The sequence below is a fragment of the Anser brachyrhynchus genome, assembly GCF_964034855.1.
Source record: "Anser brachyrhynchus genome assembly, chromosome: 3".
NCBI classification, from domain to species: Eukaryota; Metazoa; Chordata; class Aves; order Anseriformes; family Anatidae; genus Anser; species Anser brachyrhynchus.
In genome coordinates, this window is record NC_137696.1 from 36,854,873 (window position 1) to 36,876,961 (window position 22,089).

Below are 22,089 nucleotides of genomic sequence, written 5' to 3' on the forward strand. Positions count from 1 at the left end.
CCAAAGCGTTAGCTCAGCCTGGAGCAGTTAAGTTGTGTCCTGTGTTGGCGCTGTGCAGTGCCTGATGCAGGGCCCATCCTGTGCTCGACTTGGACTGGCAAGGTGTGACCTGTGAAATAACAGGGCCCAGGGCTCGTCCTGAGCATGCAGAATGCGACGTGGTGGAGAGATCTGCTGATCCTCCAAGCTCCAGGCCCACAGTGACGAGGTGGGCACTGTCAGCTCCTGGAATCAAGTTCTGCCCACAGCCTGGCTTCCAAGGGGGGGCTGGTGAGTGCTAACCCTAAAAAGCAGCCAAGCATTGCCCTCATTGTATGCCAGGAGGGTATTCCCCTCCAAGTCACGCGTCCCCTTTGGCTGTGCCGAGCTGCCACTTGCCTGGGGGGATGATGTTGCAAGGGGGTACAACTTGTGCGCCGATCCCACCGGGGACGCCAGCTCTTTCCCTGGTTTGCCATATTCAGTATGTACAAATGCACCAGTGGAGCGTGATTCTTGTGTATGGGGGGGCTTGGACTCTGCCTCCTTATCAGAGGTGGCTTCCACATTTAAATGAGCTGGGGATAAATGGATACTTCAGAGCCGAGTAGTACTTCTCTATCCTTGCCGAATACACAAATTGCTGAGCTGTCTGCAGGTGAAGGTTGCATAGTCTGTCATCTCTGAGATAAGTAACGCTTGGGTACGTGAGTGAGCCTGTCCTGGGAGTGTCCTAGTCCCAAACCCTTATTTATATGCTTTAAAAACAAAGGGTAAAAATTAGCCATTCTAGGGCTAATTCTTCCATCTTGTCATAGGCTCTGGAACAGCAGTTATCTGGTGACGGTGTTACGCAGTACTCACAAAGAGTAGCTCACAGTTAAGCCCTCTCAAACAGAATTACAGCAAGAAAGCCATAAATAATAAGAGCAGCAAGGGTCTGCCTATCTGACTGGGAAGAACTGTATGGTGCAGGAAGCCTATCCCCTTTTGTTCCTTCTTGTGTTAATGCCTCAATACCAGCTGCCATGGTGCTTTCTGAGGAATCAGAAAGGTAATGTTGTATTCAAAACATGTTTTAGTATTACATTTTGGTACATTCTACACAAATTTGTGTCATCTTTAAGGTGGGCATCTAGCTCTGCCTGATATATTTTGTCTTCAGACCGCTCTCAAAATAAGTGGTGCTCCCCGCCTCTGCCCCAGAAAGGTGCCGAGTGTCAGCCAAGGAAAGCTGCTCCGTGGGGCCGTTGCGTGGCTGAATGAGGGCTGGCAGGAGCCAGGCGGTCGGTGCTGCCTCAACCTCCCTGCCCTGCCGGCTGCACGCGGGTGTTTCCATCCCCGTGAGCGGCGTGGGTGCCACAGGCTGCTCCTCTCCGCCCCTGCCTTCCTGCTAGGGGCAAAGGCTGCTAGGAACAAGCCACCCTGGAAAGCACAATCCAAGCACAGACCTGCACCGGCTTCTTTAATGCATCGTGTCTCTTTATAAACAATTTTATTGTTTCGCGCGACAAATGTGGTTAGAAAGAGCAGGTATGATACGCGACTTGATCGCTTCAGGGACGCGTGGCTGCTTGGTTCTGTGAATCCTGAGGTCTTGCAGGGCCTGGGGTGAGAGCGCAGAGCTCTGCTGCAGCTGTGGGGCCAGGGGCAGCTCGTGCGTGGACGCAGCCGAGGCAGCGTGATTGGCTTTACCTTTGCCACCAGGCTGAGACCGGCACAGGCAAGGAGCTGGTTCTGACTTATGTAATGCTTTTGACTTGGTCCGCGTGCCCCGTGGTTTCTACATCAGTCAAATCAGCCTGTTTCAGTAGCTGTGGCAGCCGGGAATTGTTTTCGGGAAGCTTGATGTAAAGAAACCAAACAAAGCCACGGTATCAACCACGTGGCCATAATTTTATATCCGCATCATAGACCTGGAGTATTACTTGGAAAATGAGTGCAAGCTTTATGTTTTGTCTGCAGAATAACAACATTGGGATAACAACAGGCAGAACAAAAGGACAAAAAAATGCTTGGATGCTTGGGCTGGATGGGCTGTCAGTTCCTGCGGAGGTAACTCTGAAACACCGCTCGCATGTCTGCCGTGGCTGTAGCACCAAACTAGCCTTAAGGGTCCTTGCATCGACAAAGTCCACAGAGAAAGTTAAGAGCGCTGAGGAATTGGAAATACACATTGGGAATCCAACTCAGCCTTACAGTGTTAAGACACAGCTCTAGGGACTTTGTATAGTAAACAGCAGCAGTCATTTAACACTTAAAAGCATTTTCATTACAGCCAGCAACAGCTCCTGGCAACACATGCCTCGATACCTCCAGAAGGGATCGTCTCTACTGTTACGTTGTCTTCATGTAGACTCTTTGGATATGACAGTTTGGGGAACACAGTTGAGCATTGCAGTTGATGAGGGAGAGTCTGCAAAGGGAGGCTGCAGCACGTCTGTGGAAATCACGGTGAACACAGAAGCCAGGGAGCAGAGAAACGAGGGCCTGTGTGGGTGCCAGAGTACCTGGAACAAAGTGTCGAGGAGCAGGTATTTCCCTGCTCTCACTAAGGGCTGAATTTTGCAGGAGTGGCTGCCTCAAACAGAAGCGAAGTGTGGCTGTAATTTAGCAGCTGGAATAAGGTCAGCAGCACCGGTCTGATCCTATACCTACATGTGCACATTCACAACCTTCCTACACCCACCCTCTACGCCCCCCCCGTCACAGCAGCCTGTGCCCCTAGTGCCAGGAACAGCACGAGACAAACCACTGAGTAATGCCTGCAACCCAGCAGCGTGCTCACTTCTGCAGCTCTTGCCATGCCCTCAGCCTTTTCAGCTGTTTGGGGTTGGTGGATTTTTAATGGCACTGCAAATGAGCGTAACGGTGCTTCCAGGGCTGAGGCTACAGTAATTGGTAATGCTGAACCGCCAGCTACTACTACACAGACAAATTCAGACACTTGGACCTGCTATGTTGCCCCAGAAGGACTGATTATACGTGCATGGGTGTTTAAGCCCAGAAACATAATTTGACTTGCCATTGGTGCATGGAAATACCTGCTTGGAGCTATGACTCTTGGCAAGACCTGAGGCCAAACAGTCAGAAAGAGAAAACAATGGGTAAGCAGTGTGACTCGAAGACAACTGTAGAATTTGTAACTAGTTGCTGCTTCACTGATGAGTACTTTAATCTGTTTAGACATGGAGGGTAATGAAGAGGGAACTGCGTGCAGACAGAACGAAGGGGACACCTCGAGCTGTTGTGCATGGGGCAGACTATCCAAACGAGCGTGACTCGTGCAACATTGGTACAAGGCAGCTTATTTAAAACATTTTTAGCTAGCCATCATTTTAAAACATTAATGTAGACAAGACGAGTGGTGCCAGCCAACAGAGGCTAACTTAAAATTTAGCTTATTCCTGGAGCTCATAGTCTTCAGCTCATGCTGCTGCTGACTGCAGTATGTCCTAGCAGGTCTCCAGAAACAGATCTACTGCCAGCTTCTGGGAACGTAAAGTAAGTGTCATATAATTTAAATGCTACAGAAGAAAAAAAAATATAATTAAAAGCCAAGCTATTGCTGCAGTTAAGAATGAACTTGTCTTTGCTTCTTTGAAAAGTAGAGCTGAGCCCAAGCACTTCAGGAGTTAACAATGAATCTCTCAGTTGGTTTTCTTAATGCAGAAGTGCTGATCACGCAGAACTTCCTTTCAAAAGATGATACAATGCTATACTTTTTTTTTCCTCTTTTTTAAAGAATTGCTACTTTACTTCAAACAGACCCTGACATTAAGAGAAATAAAAAAAGAACATTGTCAAGTGTTCTGAGCACCCGGAAGAGATGTCCTTCTGGTGCTGCATCTCAGATACAGAGGATGACTTCTCTTCAACACTTCACTTTCAGAGATGTCATTTTTTTTTCTTTTTAATCGTTGAAGTACTTAGTACTCTAGTTAGACTGTGGTCTCCCATCCTCCCTGAGCAGAGTTGGAAGAGAGAAGGAAGGAGGCATCTGCAACTCAGAAGAGAATAAAATGGACTGAGCAACCAAGAAACCAGCTTGGGCACCAAGTGGGCACCAGCTTTTGTCCTCTTGCTTAAAGGGAGAGCCAACAGACAAGAGTAGGTCTCTATAACTTTATTCTCATTACTTACAGTCACTGCACTGTGCCACAAGCTATTAACGCACAGCATCCGATTGCATGTGGTTAGCTTTGCATGACCCTAGCAGAAGGAACCTTCTGCTTTTGGTTAAACCCTTGCCCTCAACACATGCTACTAGCTGCAGAACAAAAACCCTTGTTAGAGGATGCAGTCATTTTTAAAAAATGCTTGTTATTTCAGTAATCTTTTCTGAATGCTTCAGAAGCGCGTATTGAAATTGTTTACTGTTAGTCTTACAAAGTTCTGCTTGTCTTCTTTCACAGAATATAGCAGCGTATTGCAAAATAGGAAGGTCCTGTAGCAAAATCCATAGTTTTTCTAAATAATCCATCAAAAATGTTTTCTAATTATGACAGTTCTGTTTCATTTCTTTGCATATAACATATGTTGTGGAATTGAGTCGAACTCTAACATGGTATATTCACAAAGAGAAAGCAAAACAGTATATACTGCAGTACCAACTCAAGAACGTCGGTAGGGTTTGGCAATTCATTATTTGTCTCTTTGCCATTTTATGATCTGAGCTGACTTGAAGAGGCAGGTGGACGCGATCAGTAAGCACCGGTCACTTAGCAGCCTCTGCCTCCTTTTTTTGTGCTTTCCTTCCTCCCGACTCAACTTCAGACTGGCAGGTGAGGCACACAGAGTTTACAGGAAAGTGGATGTGAGCAATAAAACAGAACTAGGGTGTGAGCTGTGGTTGTGTCCTGCCCCCCTTCAAAGGATGGTTTGAAGACACCTAATGGCCTAACACGTCAGTCACATCAATTAACTGAAACGTAGTGGAGAAAAAATAGCCGGTCACTGTGGTAACCTCCTCGTGTACTTCACCACTTTTACAACCAATCATCCAGATTTCAATCTGTTTGAAGTACTGCACAGGGGCTTGCAAAAGGACCAAAGCTGATGCTTTCTTTTCTGTGGTGAGTGCCGAGAATCCAGAAAGAGCAACGTTCAAGCACGACTACTTCCAAATGACCAGCTGCACATGCTGAACGCCTCAGTGAAAAGTGAATAAAGAGTAGGAGAGACAGAAAAATATATCCTTGTAACTGCTGTCTTTGAGCACTGTTATTTAAGAGTGGCTCTTTCCAGCATCATTAATGTTTGCTTTCCTGGAAAAGCTGCTAATAGAGTGAGATATAAAACCCATTGTTGCACAAGTTCAGCATGTAAAACATGCACTGTGAATATTTTTGAGAATTTTAATCTACACACTCTTTTTCCAGTGTGGTCCTTTGCAATAAAATGCAAACAGACGCACACTCTCACTCACCTGTAAGGTTGTGACCTGGTTGCACTAAAACTGTATCCTTATACAGCAGCTCCTGCCACATCAGCTTTCGTGTTGAACCACTGCTCAATGCTTACATTACTTTTATTTTGTGAGCAGAATTAGAACCAGGTATTTGAGTGATGAAATAAACATCTGGTGCCAATAGATACAGATTTTTAAGTAGCATTGTCTAAAACATTTCCATTTGTTTTCTAGGTTTAAAAGTACCCAGGAGCATACAAAATTATTTCCAGCACAAATTGGCTGCAATCTCATTGTGACATTAAGGAATTACTTCAATTAGGCTTTCTCTTTGCTGTTCCACTGATGACTGACAATTGCAGTAACTACACTACGACAAAGAAAATGTCAATTCATTTGTCTAGGCACTTAACTGTGTATGCATCGCTATGAGCATGGGTGCTGCCGATTATTCCACTGATGCATTTTTTTAAAGCTGTTATAAGACCTGTATTTTTAGTGACACCATTAATATCAGTTTTCTTCCTTGGTGAGTCTCTGTACTGAAAGAATCAGTGTAAGATTAAAAAAACGTGCTTTTACCCTTCAGAGATTTATACACAAGCTGTAGCACAGTCACAGAAGGAACTGCATCGATTGCGGCATGAACCGAACAACACAATGAGCACAAAGTTAAATATAAACAGGATACTGTATTCAAGAGGCCAGTGGATTACAGATGTTCCAAAAGAAGGAAGTCATGCAAAATTCACGGTTTGAACCTATTAATCACATTCCATGAAGTAGATAAAAAGCAGTTAATGTTACTCTGGGACTGCTATAATTGCACCAGGTCTCCATCAGGGTGTTGCCTGTGCATTACTGCAGAGGAGCTCGTGTTCTCGCATTTCACAGTTACATCATCTCTCATTCAAGACATTGAACTGCTTCAAAACAGAAATCAGGTGCAATCAAGGACAGACTCCGGTGTAGCAACCTTGATGGACAATTCTTACTTTTCCTCAAAGCCTTGGCTTGCAGCCAGCTACAGGTTTGGAACTTGACAAAAAAGGCAGAGCTGTCTTACGTAACTTACCTTTTCTATCGCCCAGCCATGTTGTTCAAGAATCACATACAGATTTAAAATTGAAAGTACCATATTAATTTGGGAGGAAATAAGGGGTGTACATGTCCCATGAATGAGGAAGGATTTCAGTTCCAAACAATTTAAAAAGTTTTAAATAATCACCTTGCTGTTCTCTCTTTAATACATTATTGTTTATTACCTTTGAGTGTCTAGCTTCTAAATGATTAAGAAACTGTCACTACTCCTCTAGTTACCCATTGTGAATACAGCCCACTATAATTTGGAATACAGCTACTATAGGTGCAGAAGTTGCCAAAATATATGAAAGAACATGTAGGATGTTTTAGCACTTCCATGTCAATCATACAGTGCACTGTATAGATTTGACTTGATAAGAGCAAGAACAACTTGTTCATTTGATTGCTCTATCTAACCTCACGCTTAAGCTGACCAATACTCAAGCTACAGTAGATTTAGCCAGATTTGCTTACAAAATAAATCAATAAACTTGAACACAGCAAAAACACCATTCTCCCGTTTCAATCTGGCAGAAAATCCTGTTCACCTTCCACCAACTGTAAATTCAGCTCTAAGTCACTGGCCTAACGTTGGCATTTTCCCCATTCATATTTATTACATGACCTTACAGCAGAAATGGTGCAAAATAGCAAGACCTGTTGGAATAGGCAGAAAGGAATTCAAACTTTAATCTGATTGGTTTAATTTTTTTAGCAGGAGGAAAAAGAATAAAGTTACAAGATTCTTTTAATATTTTCACAATGTTAAACTAAAACTGAGCTCTAGGCTACATGTGTAAGTAAATCTAGAACACAAAAGGGTTAAATAAGATCTTCTTTTAAGATACAAGAACTTAAGCTTTCTTTACGTTTAACAAACTTCACAGAACAGATACTGCAAAGGAACAACCCCGTCCCCAACTTGTTTGTTTAAAGTGAACATTGTCCATAATTCACATGAATTTTTAAGTAGTGTTCTCACAAGAGCCACCTTGAAACCATCTGTGCACTTGCAACAAGTTTAAAGAGAATATTAAGGAGGAACAAAAAAGCATCTTCAGTATTAATGCAGAAAAGTCTCGTGTATCAATCAGAATGCCCATCAAATGTTATGAATAGGGTTTTGTAGGAAAAGAAAGTGCGTTTCACAGCAGCAGCTGAAATCCATGCTTTTATAAATTCTTCACGGCAATGTAAATAATATCCTTGGACAGTCCCTTTCACCAGGACCATTTCCTGAAAATGCAGCACATTAGAGAAGATTTTGCTGCTGGTTTCATATTCTTGAATAATAACAATAATAATAATAATAATAAAAAAAAAACTCTTGCCTTTTGGATAGCTTGTGTTTTATAGTGATGGGACACTTCTGATTCGTGGTTAATTTATGCTAATACAGTCAGATGCTGAATGTGTGTGTGGAGATGTGGTTTGCTGTTGTTGTTGTTCGTTGTTGTTTTTGGAATTAGTTCTCCTTGTTAAATGCTTCTACCAGTGTAACAATGATTTGGCCGATAAGCAGTTAGTTACCTGTGACAAGTAGAATGGAGGATGACTCATACAAACCTTCTCCCAAAACACTGGGGTTTTTCAAGTGACACGTTACTGCACCTCTCTGATGTCTTCTGTCTGCCCAGTATTCAAGATGAGACAAAATCTTTTCCTCCCTCAGATTTTCTTACACATTTACCTGATTGTTAATACCTTACCAATGGACTGGGAAATTCACTCGGGATTTAGCTGGGCCACATGAGTACAAATCCTTTTTACTTGCATAAACCCTGTGTGCGGCAGGAGACATGCTGAATATTATTTTTGCTTTTTTGTTCACAAACTGACGAGACCGGTGCAATTCAGTTCAGCTCAGCTCAATGCGACATACCGTAATACAGAACCATAGGTCTAAACAGAGCCAAAACATCCTACTCCACGTAATGCTTTTCACGTTCACTTGCTATACTTGCTTTGCAATAGATGCGGGCAGAGATTTTCATGAGAGCGTTCAGCTGCATAGAAACAGGGCTGACGAAGCCCATTTGATTATCTCATTGACACTCTGGAAGCGAGGAATACAAACTCAATCTGATACAGGGTGTTTCACCGGTTGTTCCCCAATACTGTTACTGAATTCCGTTTGCTACAAAATGTCCTTTTTTTTTTTCCCCAATATATAAGTCTAGCTACAGAAAGTCAGTCTGTAGAATCCAGCCATGGCTACTGTGCTGTGAATTAGCCTTATTTGATCAATTATCAGATACCTGCACTTAGCAAAAGGCAAACGAGAGCCAATCAGGTTTCGGCCGGTGGGAATGGCTGCACTGCTCAATGTATGTGCAATCTTCACACGACTCTTAGAATCTCTGTGGATGCCATGTAAAATGTATGCACCATTTACTGCTCTGGGATGGAGTTGGCTTTAAAGTGAGATCATAATTTAACCGAGAAGAAAAAAAAACAAAAAACAAAAAACAAAAAAACCCTGATAGGTTCCTTATAGTAAGATAGATATAAAAATTTTTCATAAGAATCTCTGTCCCCCTTTCTTTTTGGCTTCCTGGGAAGAACCAGAAAGATTCCTACCCCAACAGAATCCCTGATGCTGGTGACACTGCCTAACTCAAAAGCCACACGCGATGAAGGCACGAGTGACCAGTCAGGTCTTCTGGGCTTAAGCAGCTGCAGTTGCTGCTCTTAGTAGTATTTCACCTCCTCAGGATTAACTAGAAGTGAAGAGGTGAAAGGCTGCACATTAAACAGTTTGTCTGAAAGCCATGTGCATAGCAAACTTTTACACCAGCTTCTACACAACTATTTGTTTTAACTCTGCAGCTGGAATGTTTCCAGCATAAGGCTTTTACAGTGACTCCAGCAATAACAGAAGCCTTTGGATTTTTCTTGTTTTGTTTAAATCCACTAGCCATGCTCAAAAAATAATATTTCTTCATGTTTTAATTTTATACGGTGGCTAGCAGGCACCTTAGTAACCAGCCAGAAATCAATTTCAACCACCATCATCCCCTAAACTACAGTACCAGGACGGTTGGCTAAAGAAAGGAAACTGATTGGCTGTAGTCTGAAACTTGCCTAGTACAAGGTGTCTGGCTGACTTTGTCCTAAATAAGGCTAACATTAGTGAACTAAGAGAACAGCATTTGGTTGCAGTCTTGCACTCAGGAACATCCTTCGCCGATGCGTTGGCAAGATCTTCCTACTTTCCGATCCAGTTTCACCATTTTCATAATGGCTTCCTCACGCCCACGTCCCATGTGGTCAAATGTGCAGTCATGTTGTTCAGGCAGGCGATGTAACATACAGAACACATAACCTACCGTGGAAAGGGAGAGGGGAAAAAAAAAAAAAGCAAAGTTAAGGACTTGAAGAAAGTGGCAGAATCTTACCTGAATCAGAAGGGAGATATTGCCTACCGAGGGATCACTCGGTTCTCAAAAATCAAGTTTTTACTTACTTTCCTGACATGGCATTAATAAATATCTGATTATTTACTGCATTTTCTTGCATATTTATCAACACAATTCAAAGCCCAAGTCACACTAGTGGTTTTTTTGCCATCCTCTTACATTTAAGAGGAAGTCCTCAGACATTGGACACTGGGACACATCATGCCACAACATCTTGCTCTGTAGCTGAAAAGATGTAGCTTACTGTCTCTCTGTCTAAAGCTAATCAGTGTTGCCAGGAGGTCATCTCCAGCAGCCACCTCCTTCTAGTCTACAAAGAAAATCAGCTTTTTGACTTCAGAACAGTACAGAAATTGTCTCAAATTCCTTACCTCTAAGATGAATGTGATAAGTAGTATTAGGATGATAAAGTAGTGAGAAGAGTTACACAGCCAGAGGGTTTATGTAGTCCACTGTACTTGAAATGAGGTATGCTATTGCCTGTGCTGCAATAGTTTTCCTGAATAATGGGTGCAAAGAGCATCACACTGCTTCCCACTGAATGCTTTACATTACTGCCTCTCCTTGAATGCTCAAAAGACATTAAAGCCACAAAGTGATGACATTTGAGGGATGGAAAAGAATAAAAATGAATGAATGATTGAGAGTATATGCATATAGCCGTGCGTGTTGTATACATGTGTATGTAAAATATTTCAAGCTCCTGAACTACAAAACATCAATTGTATGAGAGAACAACAGGTTACCTTTATGTTAATGCCATTGTTATGAAAATGGAAAAGGACACAAAAGTATCACACACAGAATTATGTTAAAAAAACAACTGAAGAAAAAATTGATTCAGCTTTGCTCTTTGTTTCAATAGCACCAGCTACAAAAATACACGCCTATTATCTGATTTTGAAACCCAGTTCTAGAAACAAAGCAAAAAAGACAAGTTTTCTGTATCGGTACGTGCAAGTTCAGGAATACAGATGTGACGCAGACTGAATTGAGATAACACTCTCTCCTTGTCATCATTGCCTCTACTTCAATCTCAATCTGGTCATACCACACTGAAATGTGATGAATATCTTCTGTGAGGTGCCAGAAATTCAAGGTTTGATTGTCAAAATGAAAATGTCCTCAGACTATGGTTTCAATGCTGAATAGGCATTTTCACTCAATTCTCTCCTACAGAGAGCAAGGACTGAAGGCTTCCCTTCATTATTTTTGAAATAAGATTTCAAATTACTGAACCAGTGTCCACTGTAGGCACAACAACACATCAACACCTGACTGGATCAGCTCAAGAATCAATTAAGTCCATCACCTTATCTGCAATGGATGTGACAGAAGCAGATGCAAGAAATCCTGCAGATAAGGATTGGGCTGAAGTCATTTCAGTCCCCAATAGGTAAAGACTGGTTTCAAATCCTGATTATTTATTTATTTTTTTTTTACAGATCCTCTCCACTTGGCTAACAAGCACACGCAGAAATACTATTTAGTGTGATTTAAAGGAGATACCAAATATATACACAGCCCCCTGCACAGCTTCAGTAAGACCCTTTTGACAAGTTCAACAAATCTAATAAGGAAATACATTTAGAATATGATTTATCACTTTTGAACACAATGTCTCAGCTGCACCATCTCCTCACCTTCTACAAAGCCTCCTGGCCTTTTTTAGACCATAGTAGCTTCAAGATGTTTCTTTCTACTCTGCTTCCCCCAAGAAAATATTATCTATTCTCTACTTTGTCATACCTTTATCAAACACGTTTCAGTTCTTCTTAGAGTACCTGTTTTCATACAGGAAAAGCTGTACCGTATACTATATTCATTCTAGATAAAACACGCTATTTATTTCTTCTGATCATCAAATATTTCCTTATTCCTGAACAGAATTTCAATAACTGCCCAAAGAATGACAGACGATTTTCATTTTTGATCCTGCTAATTTACAGTCTGAGGGAAAAGTATTTCTAATTGCAGCAACTAAATGATCTAAACCTGCTATTCATGTATCTATTTAAATATGAATAGCTAACTAGAACTGATAATACCTAATAAATGAAAGAGTACCCAAGCATTTTCAACATCACTAAGGACAGGTTTGCATATATTAGCTGTTCTTAATGAAGGAGTTTATTCTTTTCAAAATAGCAATAGGGATCTTCTAAAGCCTCATTTCCAAACCATACTTCAGATCTTTAGTCCCATTATTCCAAATGCCTAAGTGACTTTGAAGGTTGGAACTTGTTTGTTTATTTATTTATTAAGTTTTATTTAGAATTTAGAGGATTTGAATACTGCTACATGGTAGCTAGTTGAATAACACTAATTTGGAACATTGTTTCATTAGTTTTGAGCAGATTTCTTCAATTAAGTTATAACTGCTCTATTCATTCCTGGCTTCTTCTCTCGTCTAGACATCACAGTGGACATTCTGCAGTCTGCATGTGCACTAATGCCCTGTCTAGTCTCAGGACCATCAGCTTTTACAACAGTTAAATTATTTACTTATGTGCACTGGGACAGGTGGTCAATATATTTGCTTCTATTTTGATCCTTAAAACCAATCCAGATTTAGAGATGAAACTTTGTGTCCTGAGAAGTCTGCTTTTTATGGTTATAAAGGAGAGTTAGATTAATGAGCTCTTGTGGTATATTTACTGTTAAGTTCATTATTGGAAGATATCAAATACGGGTTGCTTCCCCTAAAGGATTTTATTGCAGAAATGCTTCTTTTACCACACCATAGCTAAAAGGCAAAATAAATAACTTTCTGCTAGGGAAAAGAGCACTGGAAAAGGGAATCCATCTTCCAACTAAAGTTAGTTTACCGTAGTCATCAACCAAAATATGCCAGACTTCCACTACAACCACAGAAGATGTCAATCTAGTAAATGCAATAATACATCTCACAGCATTGCAACTGTTTTCTGATGCTAGAAGTAGACTATGAATCATCTACACCTCAGTCCTCTAATGCAAACATCTTAGAAAAACATTATTTAGTGCATCAAAACCTTTAAGTTGCTTTAGGTACCCCAGAAACTACTTCATGATCGATCATCAAAAATTCACTTCCATTTCATCACCAGAGCATCAACGGCTAAAGCCAGGAGCATATCAGCTCTGCCTTATTTGTAACCACGTAGGTGAGTCTTTTGCATAGGACATGCAAAAAAACATCAGTCAAAGGAAGTCTAAGATTGACAGAGTACAACAAACCTAGTTTGTTGGGTAGGGGTGATACCAAAAACAGACTGCATTTTCCTCATTCTTACATTCAAGAGCACTGACAAGACTAGAATATGGATTGATGGTAAGAAAAATATTTAAACTGAAACCTGAATTCAATTCATAACTTTGTCTTCAAATTCTGAAAGTGGGAAACTGTTAAAATATCAGCAAAATACATGAAGCATCAGTAAATTATTAAACAAAATCGCATGATAATCCACAACACAAAAGCCAAATTGTAATTCTGGAGGCTCCCTGATTTTTTTAAATTTATTTTTTCTCTTTGTAAACTCAACAAAATGTGGTCAGACTTTCTGGAGCATGGCACAAATGCCCATTAAGCAGACTACTGCAAACCACCAGAGAGGCACAGCACATGGTGGGAGTACTCTAGTGGAGATACTTGGCCAGGCATGATGTCCTGGTCTCTTCTAACACACTACTGGAGAACACTATACTGTTACAGAAGATACAGGTAAATCTAATGATCCCTGTTACTTGAATAGCAACATAATAGAAAGGAAATTCTTCCCACCCCCACCAAGATTCTGGTCTTGATCTCACAGATGAAACATTCAGAAAGCTGCTAAAGGAAAACTGATTTCTTGTTTGTGAGCATGTTTTGAAAAGTGGTGGAAATGCCAAGTAAGATTATTAAATATTTACAAAGCGTACATATTTACAAAGTGGCTTAAACACATTTAACAGTGTCCCTATTTGAAAGATCTTGCTGTATATTACCTAAGTAGTAGTTGCGTGCTCCCACAATTACCCTTTAATAACTGCCTCACATTCTGTACATCCATACTGTTGTAAGAATAAAGAGCGTATTTAGACTTTTCCATACAGCATGTCATATACTTAATATGGCAGACCCATCTACTGATGAAAACTGAAACCCGCTTATGTACAGGTACATTTCTGCATTTCTAGAAAAATCCAAGCCATTCAGATACAAAAATATAACTGTTGGCATGAAAAGATGAAGTCTCTGATTACCACCAACTATCAATCTTCTTAATTGTTCAAGCTAGACATTTACTTTCACTGCATCCACTGACTCTCTTATATACCATACCAACCCCCCTTCCAATTTGTTCGAAGAAGCTCCCATTGGCAGGTAAAGGAAAAGAAGGTCAATACTACCACACAACCCTAGAGCTACTAAAACTTTAAAACCACCTTACCTGCATGCTGGCAGCATTTATAATTTTCATTCCCCCGTCAAACTCTCAAAACCGCCAGAATTTGCAGCTTAGGCCATTTCCAAATTTTATTTAATAAACAACTTGTGTAGATCTACACAGAGATTCTTCAAAAGTAGCTTCAATAATTGCAAAGACTTACTCCTGTACAGAATTGTACACTGTATGCTTTGACTTCTTCATGTGCTTCATAAGAAATTTTACCTTTCTTGCTGATTTGAAATTCCAATCAACAGAGTTTCAAACAGAACTTAAAAGCACCTTGTAGCCTTAAGAGATGAGGGTGCCGCAAAAATTCTCTGCTAAAGATGTATCATCTAATACAGCACATGTGAGCCTATATGCAGGTTTCTACATAAAGTCTGTGTACCACACAAAGTGCAAGAACAGATTCTAACGTATCTTTAAAAGGTAAACATATCTACGGGACATTAGACAAAACAGCAAAATCACACAGATTAACCAACAGAGAAGATTAGCTCATGCAGTGATACATGCTGCTGCAGCACTGCTCACGGTAATTGGACATCATTTCCCCAAAGAGTGTAATTATCCCCGAAACAATGTTTATGCATCTCCCCCATCCCTTCCAACTGGAAGGATAGCTTAATTTGTTGGAAGTGATACCAGCAAAAAAGCTATTTTAAAAAGGGTGGGAGGGAAATCTATCTTTCTTTTTCAACTTGATACAAATTATTATTCTTCAAGAGACTTATGCAGTTGTTAAAGCACTGAAGCTAAAAACCGGTTTAATTTAACAAGACAATTTTCAAATCATACGTTTTGCCCCCAACAGCAATACCAGACAGGTAACACCACTGCACAAATAACTTAAGGGAGCGGGGGAGAGTTTTGTACAACATTAAAAAGTTAGATGTTATGTAGGTGTAAAGAATTTCCTTTTTTGAATAATCACATGATCTTGAAAATAATACATTCTGGAGGACTTAATATCACCACTATATTCATAAAAGGAACACTGACTGCCAAGTTTGTGTGCCCAGGAACATATTGAAGCAACACAACACCTTGCCTATCGTTCCCAGGTTCACAAGGTTACATCCTGTAGGATGTGGGAGAATGAACCCAAAGAACAGCATGGAGGTTGGGAGATACGCAGTAGGAAGGCAGAGTTGTGCCAAAAAGGCATCTCAGTGTCCAAGACTAGAAACCCAATAAAACTGAGATATAAAGAGGTAACGCTATTGCAAATGGTAGTACTCATATAATATTATTTCCATAGGCTATACAAGCATATGCAAGTATCTGTTTCCTAGGCAGAACACATAAATTTGAGAGTAATGTGAAATCTTAAGAAAAAAAGAAAAAAAAGAAAAAAAGTGTCTCTTGAAAAAGGGCAGGTGGATGCTAGAGCTATCCTGACATCGTAACAGGGCCTTGTGTATAGGGTTGGACTTTTTCAAAAGAGATAGATTGGTATTAATACTTCTAGAAGTCTCTGTACACCAAGCCCACTGGAGCTAATATGCTCATCCCAGAAGCTAAGGATTTAATTAAGAGCCAAAGTGTATCCAGTAATTTAATTAAAATAGAAAACAATACTGAGTGATTTAATAATGTATGTGTATCATTTTGTTTGGACCAATGAAACTGCCAGAAAGATACAGCTTCTAATAAAGAACTGGATTAAATAATGAAAGGCTCTATACTAACATACTGTACGTGTTGCATTAATTCTAACACTTCTCCCCGATCCTTCATGCATTTTGACTTCAAACCATCACATGCTGAATACGGTACTGGGTTTGACTTTCAGTGTACTTCCTGAATTATATTATTTATGCCTTGGGTTGTAATAGCTTTCTAGAGGTTGCACCATATTGATCCACAGGCTGACAGCTCCACTTATTGGCCAAATCACTGGAGAGAAGCAGTTCTATTTTTTTTTTTTTTAAACCTAGATTAAATTTATTTTAGGTCTTTATCCCCTACTTACACCTTACTTCCAGTGTCTCTTAGATTACCCCTTCTGCTCCATCTAAGTCTTTATTCCTGTACCCTCTTGCAATCTGTATCACGAGTAATTCCTCTCAGAGAAAAACAGGGCTCCATTCAGAAGATGTATTTATACCATAAAGGAATATAAAGACTTAACGATGCACATTTCCATCACCCTGCCTCTCTTATTATTTTTGTTTTTTTTGAAAAGGCTTACACAACAATCCCTGCCCTCCTGCTTGTTCAGAATATGGCAGGATGCCCCGTGCCCCATTTCTTCACATACTTGGCCATGACTTCAAAAAGTCAGGAACATTTAATGGCTGCGAGCACCTCCATAGGTGAACCTTTTCATTTCACGTTAAGCGTGTAGCTATTGTTAGCACACAGACAGAGCACGTTTGATTCACTTTCAGGGAGATGCTTTCTAGGCCATCTCCTTCCTTCTGAGAAGAGGCTGCTGCGGACTCCTGCCAACCTCCAGCAGCTTTCTAAGTGCACGGTCCTGGTGCAGCTACACCTGCCTGTGAGACGCTGGATAAACAACACCAGTGTAAAGGAAGAGCTTTGTTTAGAAAAGGTAAAGCATTTTAACCTTCAAAAACCGATTCCCTTAACATCTGGCAGGTAAGTGGCTTTTATCTTCATTTTTTTCTGATAAGAAAAAAACAACTAGAGACTGAGCCAATTACTTCCCTAAAGCTACTGAAAAAGACTGAATTAGAAATAAGGTAGTCTCAGCTAGATTTTTATGTTCAAGTTCACTAGGCCACGTATCTCTTGGGTATAAAAGACAATTAAAAAAACGTATCATCTTTTACTTTATGCATACGCTTCTTTTCTTTTCTCACTGCAGTATGGGTACTGACAGCAGAGACCTAACATGGCACATTAACAGAACGCTTATTTTTTTCCTCACATTTGTACTATCTCTGCAAAAACTCCCTGAAGTTATATGCTGAAGGACTTACTACATCAGTAGCATCAAAATAAAACTTTTTTTAAAAAAACTTTTTTTTTTTTTTTTTTTTAAACAAGGAACCTGCTAACTTGTTTTATATAAGGAAGACTTAAGAGATCAACTGACCCATTTCAATTACATTTATTGATCGGGACTGTAGGAAGGTGTAACCAGCAGGTTCGATAATGTGTTACTAAATCAAAGAAGTTGCCTGTTGCAGATCTTTAGGTAGCACAGTGGAAGAAATCAAGATCAGTACCTGCTGCAACACAACCCCCACTAGCTGAACAAGCAGGGGGAATATACCAGAACCTTTTCAAATGGGATCTTTTGATTCCTAACTACAAGCAGACCATGAACTCCCTTTGCACTTCTAAATCTGCAGACAGCTTTTCTGAAACAAAGACACTACAGCATTTTTCTGAGTCCCATCTTTAGGACCCATGACACACCAGTAAGTTACCTGCTTTTCACTGTTTCATTTCAGAACACGTTACTGAGAGAGACCAATACTAGTTAACAGCTCCCATTCCCCATCATTTCAATTACCATCTTCATAAAATAAAACAAAAGAAAAAATACCTTTGAGTTTGAATTCAAACTCTTTTAAAATGCTTGCAGCAATGTATGCTAAGATGGTAGGCATTACCGGAGTGGCTGAAGCAAAAGTACTATTCTGGGAGCAAACCACTGAGGTGCCCGGCCAACATAAGTCAGCTGAATATGGCACATCTCAAGTCACAGCAGCAAGGCTTGTCAGCAAAGGCAGAATTATAGTATGTCACCAGTTACTAATAAGATTTATTTTTCCTTTAGTACTTATTAATGAGCAGGTTGACTAAACCTCCAGAAGCAATGCGTGTATTTAATTTTAATCCATGGAAGTACTATACATCTGTTATAGCAATACATAATCATGTCCTGAAGACATTTTGGCTTGTACCAGATAAACCTTACCCATCTGGAAAGTGAATTTACCAGTACCATTACAAATTCTTCTGCATACAAAAAGGTTCCAGAGAAATGGAACCATAATTTAGTATTTTAGTCGGTTTTAAGAGAAACATTATTTTCATTACATGTTGGACTATTTTGTACAGAGATCAAGCAGTTGTCAGAGCATTTTTTTTCTTTTTGCTTATCTATTCAAGTTTGTTTCTTTCTTCCTGTCCTTTTGAAGATAATTTCTAAATTAACTGAGTAAATCAAATCATTCCAAATTTATTCTGGCACAATCCAAACAAGTGCCTCATCTCCTGTGTTTATGAACAAGCAGCTCTGTTACACAAGTTAAGAATCTGCAGCTGTTTTTCTTCCACCTGTTTTGTTACTGAATCACAGTGAGACTCACTGCCACACTATCTGTTAAAATGGTAACGTCTCTTCTGCACGAATGCGTTTTGTTTCTGATGGCTAACAGAAATGCTCAGTGCTTGATAGGAGCCTGTCTGTTCCTATCTCCCTCTTACCCCTCTGCTGAGCAAACAGAAGTGAAGTAATACTTCTAAACAGTGGCAAGAAGCCTACCAGACTGCTGTACATTTATACAGAAATGAAATACAAATAAGGATGTGGAAAAATAAGCATATTAACGAACCAGAACTCTCTTTTTTTATACCTATTAACTAGGCTAATGTGTACATGTATGTATACACCTATAGGTATATATGTATATAACATGAGACAAGCTTTTGAAATAGGTAAGAAAATGTTTGCCAAATATTTACAATGAACAAACAAACAACAAAAACAAAATAAAACATTGTTTCTTTCCCTTCTATGGTTACAGATTTTAACATTTATGATGTTTTCTTGTGGTGGTCAATCTCCTTTGAAAACATTAATGAGTAAATGCAATTTAAGTTCTTTGCATTGTTAACAAAACATACATATATTTTTCAAATGTTGGCAAGTGGCAAATTATCTGTAGAACCCCATCAGACTTAAGTCAGGAGATGGCTTAGGACGTAAGATGTTTTGTAACAGACACAATGCTGGTTTGGTTTTAGTTTTTCTCTTGTGCAAGATAAGTGTGTTCCCAACAGGTTTAGTCCCTCATCACCTTAAGGTCAGCTTTCCTTTGAGCTACTTTCTTCAAATGACTTATTAAGTTTGTAATTTTGTTCCTATGAGTAGCTTCCCTCGTGATCACTGTTCACATACAAAGGGACATGGTGCATTGATACCTGTGTAGACATTAATGCAAAGACCTGACATGAATTTTTAGCTTCTCTTTTCTCTCTTTCGTTTTTTTTCTGTATGAATGAATTTGTCATTCTAGCCATCTGCACTATGCAACATGTACACCTTGTGCTACTATGGCCTCTTGTCTTTATTTTCCTCTCCTTCTGTTCCCTCTCAGAAAAGAATGCACAATTGTCAGTGTTTGCATGCAACGACTTTAAGGAAAACAAACCACAAATTAGTCTGGTACAAATTGAGTTATAAACTATTCAAGCAATCTTTTGATTTTCTGTGTTGCTAAGCTGTGGCAATCACCTTGCTATTAAACACGTTAGAACTAGAAACCATTTTAGCAAGGCAATCTTATCCACTTTGATCATGTCTTGATGAAGCATTTCACCAACTTCTAATAAAACTTTAATAAGGAATTTATCCAGTTTGCATTAAAGTCACATTCAATGCCATCTCTGACAAGCCCAGCACGTCGTATACTGCAAAGCCTAAAACAGGCAGAAAAAAAAACACAGAAAAATAGATTCCTATCAGAGAAGCACACAACCAGATCAGCAACATCTCTCCAAGGCACTGCTACCAGAATATAGATACAGTTAGATTCCAGGGCACAATATCTTGACCACTCCATTGACTGCAAGAGGATACAACTAAACCCAGCTCTGCATATGTGGAGCCTGAGCTACAGACATGTCTATTAGGATGTGGCCTATAAATAGCAAATCATTCTATACCAAACCGCAGAACTGTGAACCAGCACACTGTATTCATCTCTCTTTAATTGCTGACTTGAACTGGATCTAACACGACAGACGTGAAATTCCTTTAATGAGCTCCTAGAACATCCTTGTATGCCTCGCGTAATTCCAACACTACTAAAGACCACTAAGGACTTCTGTGTTTTGCCTTTAAAAAACAAGTGATACCAGAACTATTTTTTGCCGTACAATACTAAGCCTCTGCCATAAAATTAAGCAGTGTTTTCTGTGTAAATAACTTCCATGGCTTAGAAATTTACAACTCAGAATCTTTAAAAAATGTATACAACTCTATTTAGTAGCGATATTTATCTAGTCAGATAATTAAGATAAGGCCCATAAATATATAGTGTAAAAACCTGCCTTGTCCAAATTACATTTCCAGAAACATGTTATATAGCTGCTTTTACTGCCAAATTCACTGCTCCTAGTTTTAAACCGAGTTTGTGATGTCCGCCTGCTTATCACATCGCTGAACTGATGACTTAATTTTGAGATCAAGGATTAGCTGATCGATTTCAAACGACTTACACTTCCAATGGAAATGCAATAATAGAATGCAACTTTAAGAACATGACCCTTGTAATTCCTTGAAGCAAGCCAATTGCCTGCTACAGCTAGTATTAAATAAATACATTATTTCAATATAGGCATTATAAATCGTAAGACACGAAGCTATTGAGAGGTCCAACTCAAACTAGAGAATCTCGCTGTCTGGAAAACATGCCTGGTGTAATTGTCTTCTAGAAACGTTTCAGATGAAACTGGTTTTGTTCTAGTAGTGTTGATTTAAAGGTTACCCAGTCAGAGAGGCACAAAATGAGAACTCATTTTAAAATTTCTTTCTCACTGAAGCTTGCAAAGTGCATCAGCAATTAACAATTCCTATCACTTCTCCCAGTTCGCTGTGTGAAAAGGCTCAGAACTCGTCTTACAAATTGCTCTTTTGAAGATCAAAAGGAAGCTGAATTTGTCTGTGTGTGCTCTAGATGAGTTTGTAATTTACTGGAACTTTCAGAGAAGGCTTGGCAGCATGCTCATTTGACAGCCCCAGGGCACAGGATTCAGGGGAGCTCTGTGACTCTTCCCTTCTGAGTTCCTTCCTTGCCTTTAATTGGCACCTCATTAGAAATTAATGAAAATGACATCCTCTGTTCTTCCTGCTCTAGGCACAGAACGCTACAAAAAGGCCCATCACAATTCATAACACATTCAATTTATATAGCAATGGTTCTTAAGCATTATTTATGAGATGTGAATTTCTTGTCAGCAGTTAATAACTTGTACAGAGTGGAAGCAGAATGAAAAGAGTTCTTGCAAGTATGTGTGTACGCGTGCACGAAAATAAACAATCCTTTCTACAGCTGAAAAATGTTGAGTTTGATATTAAAGAAGCCTTACTGAAACTCCCTACTCAGTAGTAAATTGTTTTTCTTCGAGGCAAAGCCCTGCGGCACTGTCAAATCTGCATAAAATTCCCTGTAGTGTCAAGGGAACGGGTTCAACAGCACCACCTCTCTCTGGACAGGTCTTACAAGAAACAGTAGACTCAACACAGCAGTTTTCCAAATATCTCAGGATCAGGCATGAAGTCTTAGGTGTAAAAAATGAGCCCCCTCTCTGCTCTGTTTTAAACGGGTTGTGCCCTGTTTGACAAGACAAAAGGGTCTTATTTAATAAAGTTTAAAAACATTATTAATCAATGGAAGGACTTCTAAAAGTTGCTTTCAACTTCATTGCTCTTGCATAGCTCTCATTTTTTAGAATGAAGGAAAGATTAATGATGTAACATATACAATAACGTAAGTCGTTTTCTCTTCAGTTCTCCCCAAACTTGTAAGGCTCTCTTACTCCCAATATTAGGGTAGATTTTTCTGTCTATGTCAGT

The 22,089-nt window shown here is 39.7% G+C and overlaps 1 protein-coding gene across 2 annotated transcripts in view; it reads right to left on the reverse strand.

The window, feature by feature from the left end:
• Positions 1-6,061: 6,061 nt before the first annotated feature.
• Positions 6,062-22,089, reverse strand: part of ZFAND3 (zinc finger AN1-type containing 3) — a 135,950-nt gene continuing 119,922 nt past the window's right edge. For both annotated transcript variants that reach the window (XM_080586150.1, XM_080586151.1), the window contains exon 7: positions 6,062-9,797. In XM_080586150.1, coding sequence (XP_080442276.1) covers positions 9,643-9,797 — 155 coding nt within the window. In that variant the 3' untranslated portion in view covers positions 6,062-9,642. The remainder of the gene's footprint in view (positions 9,798-22,089) is intronic.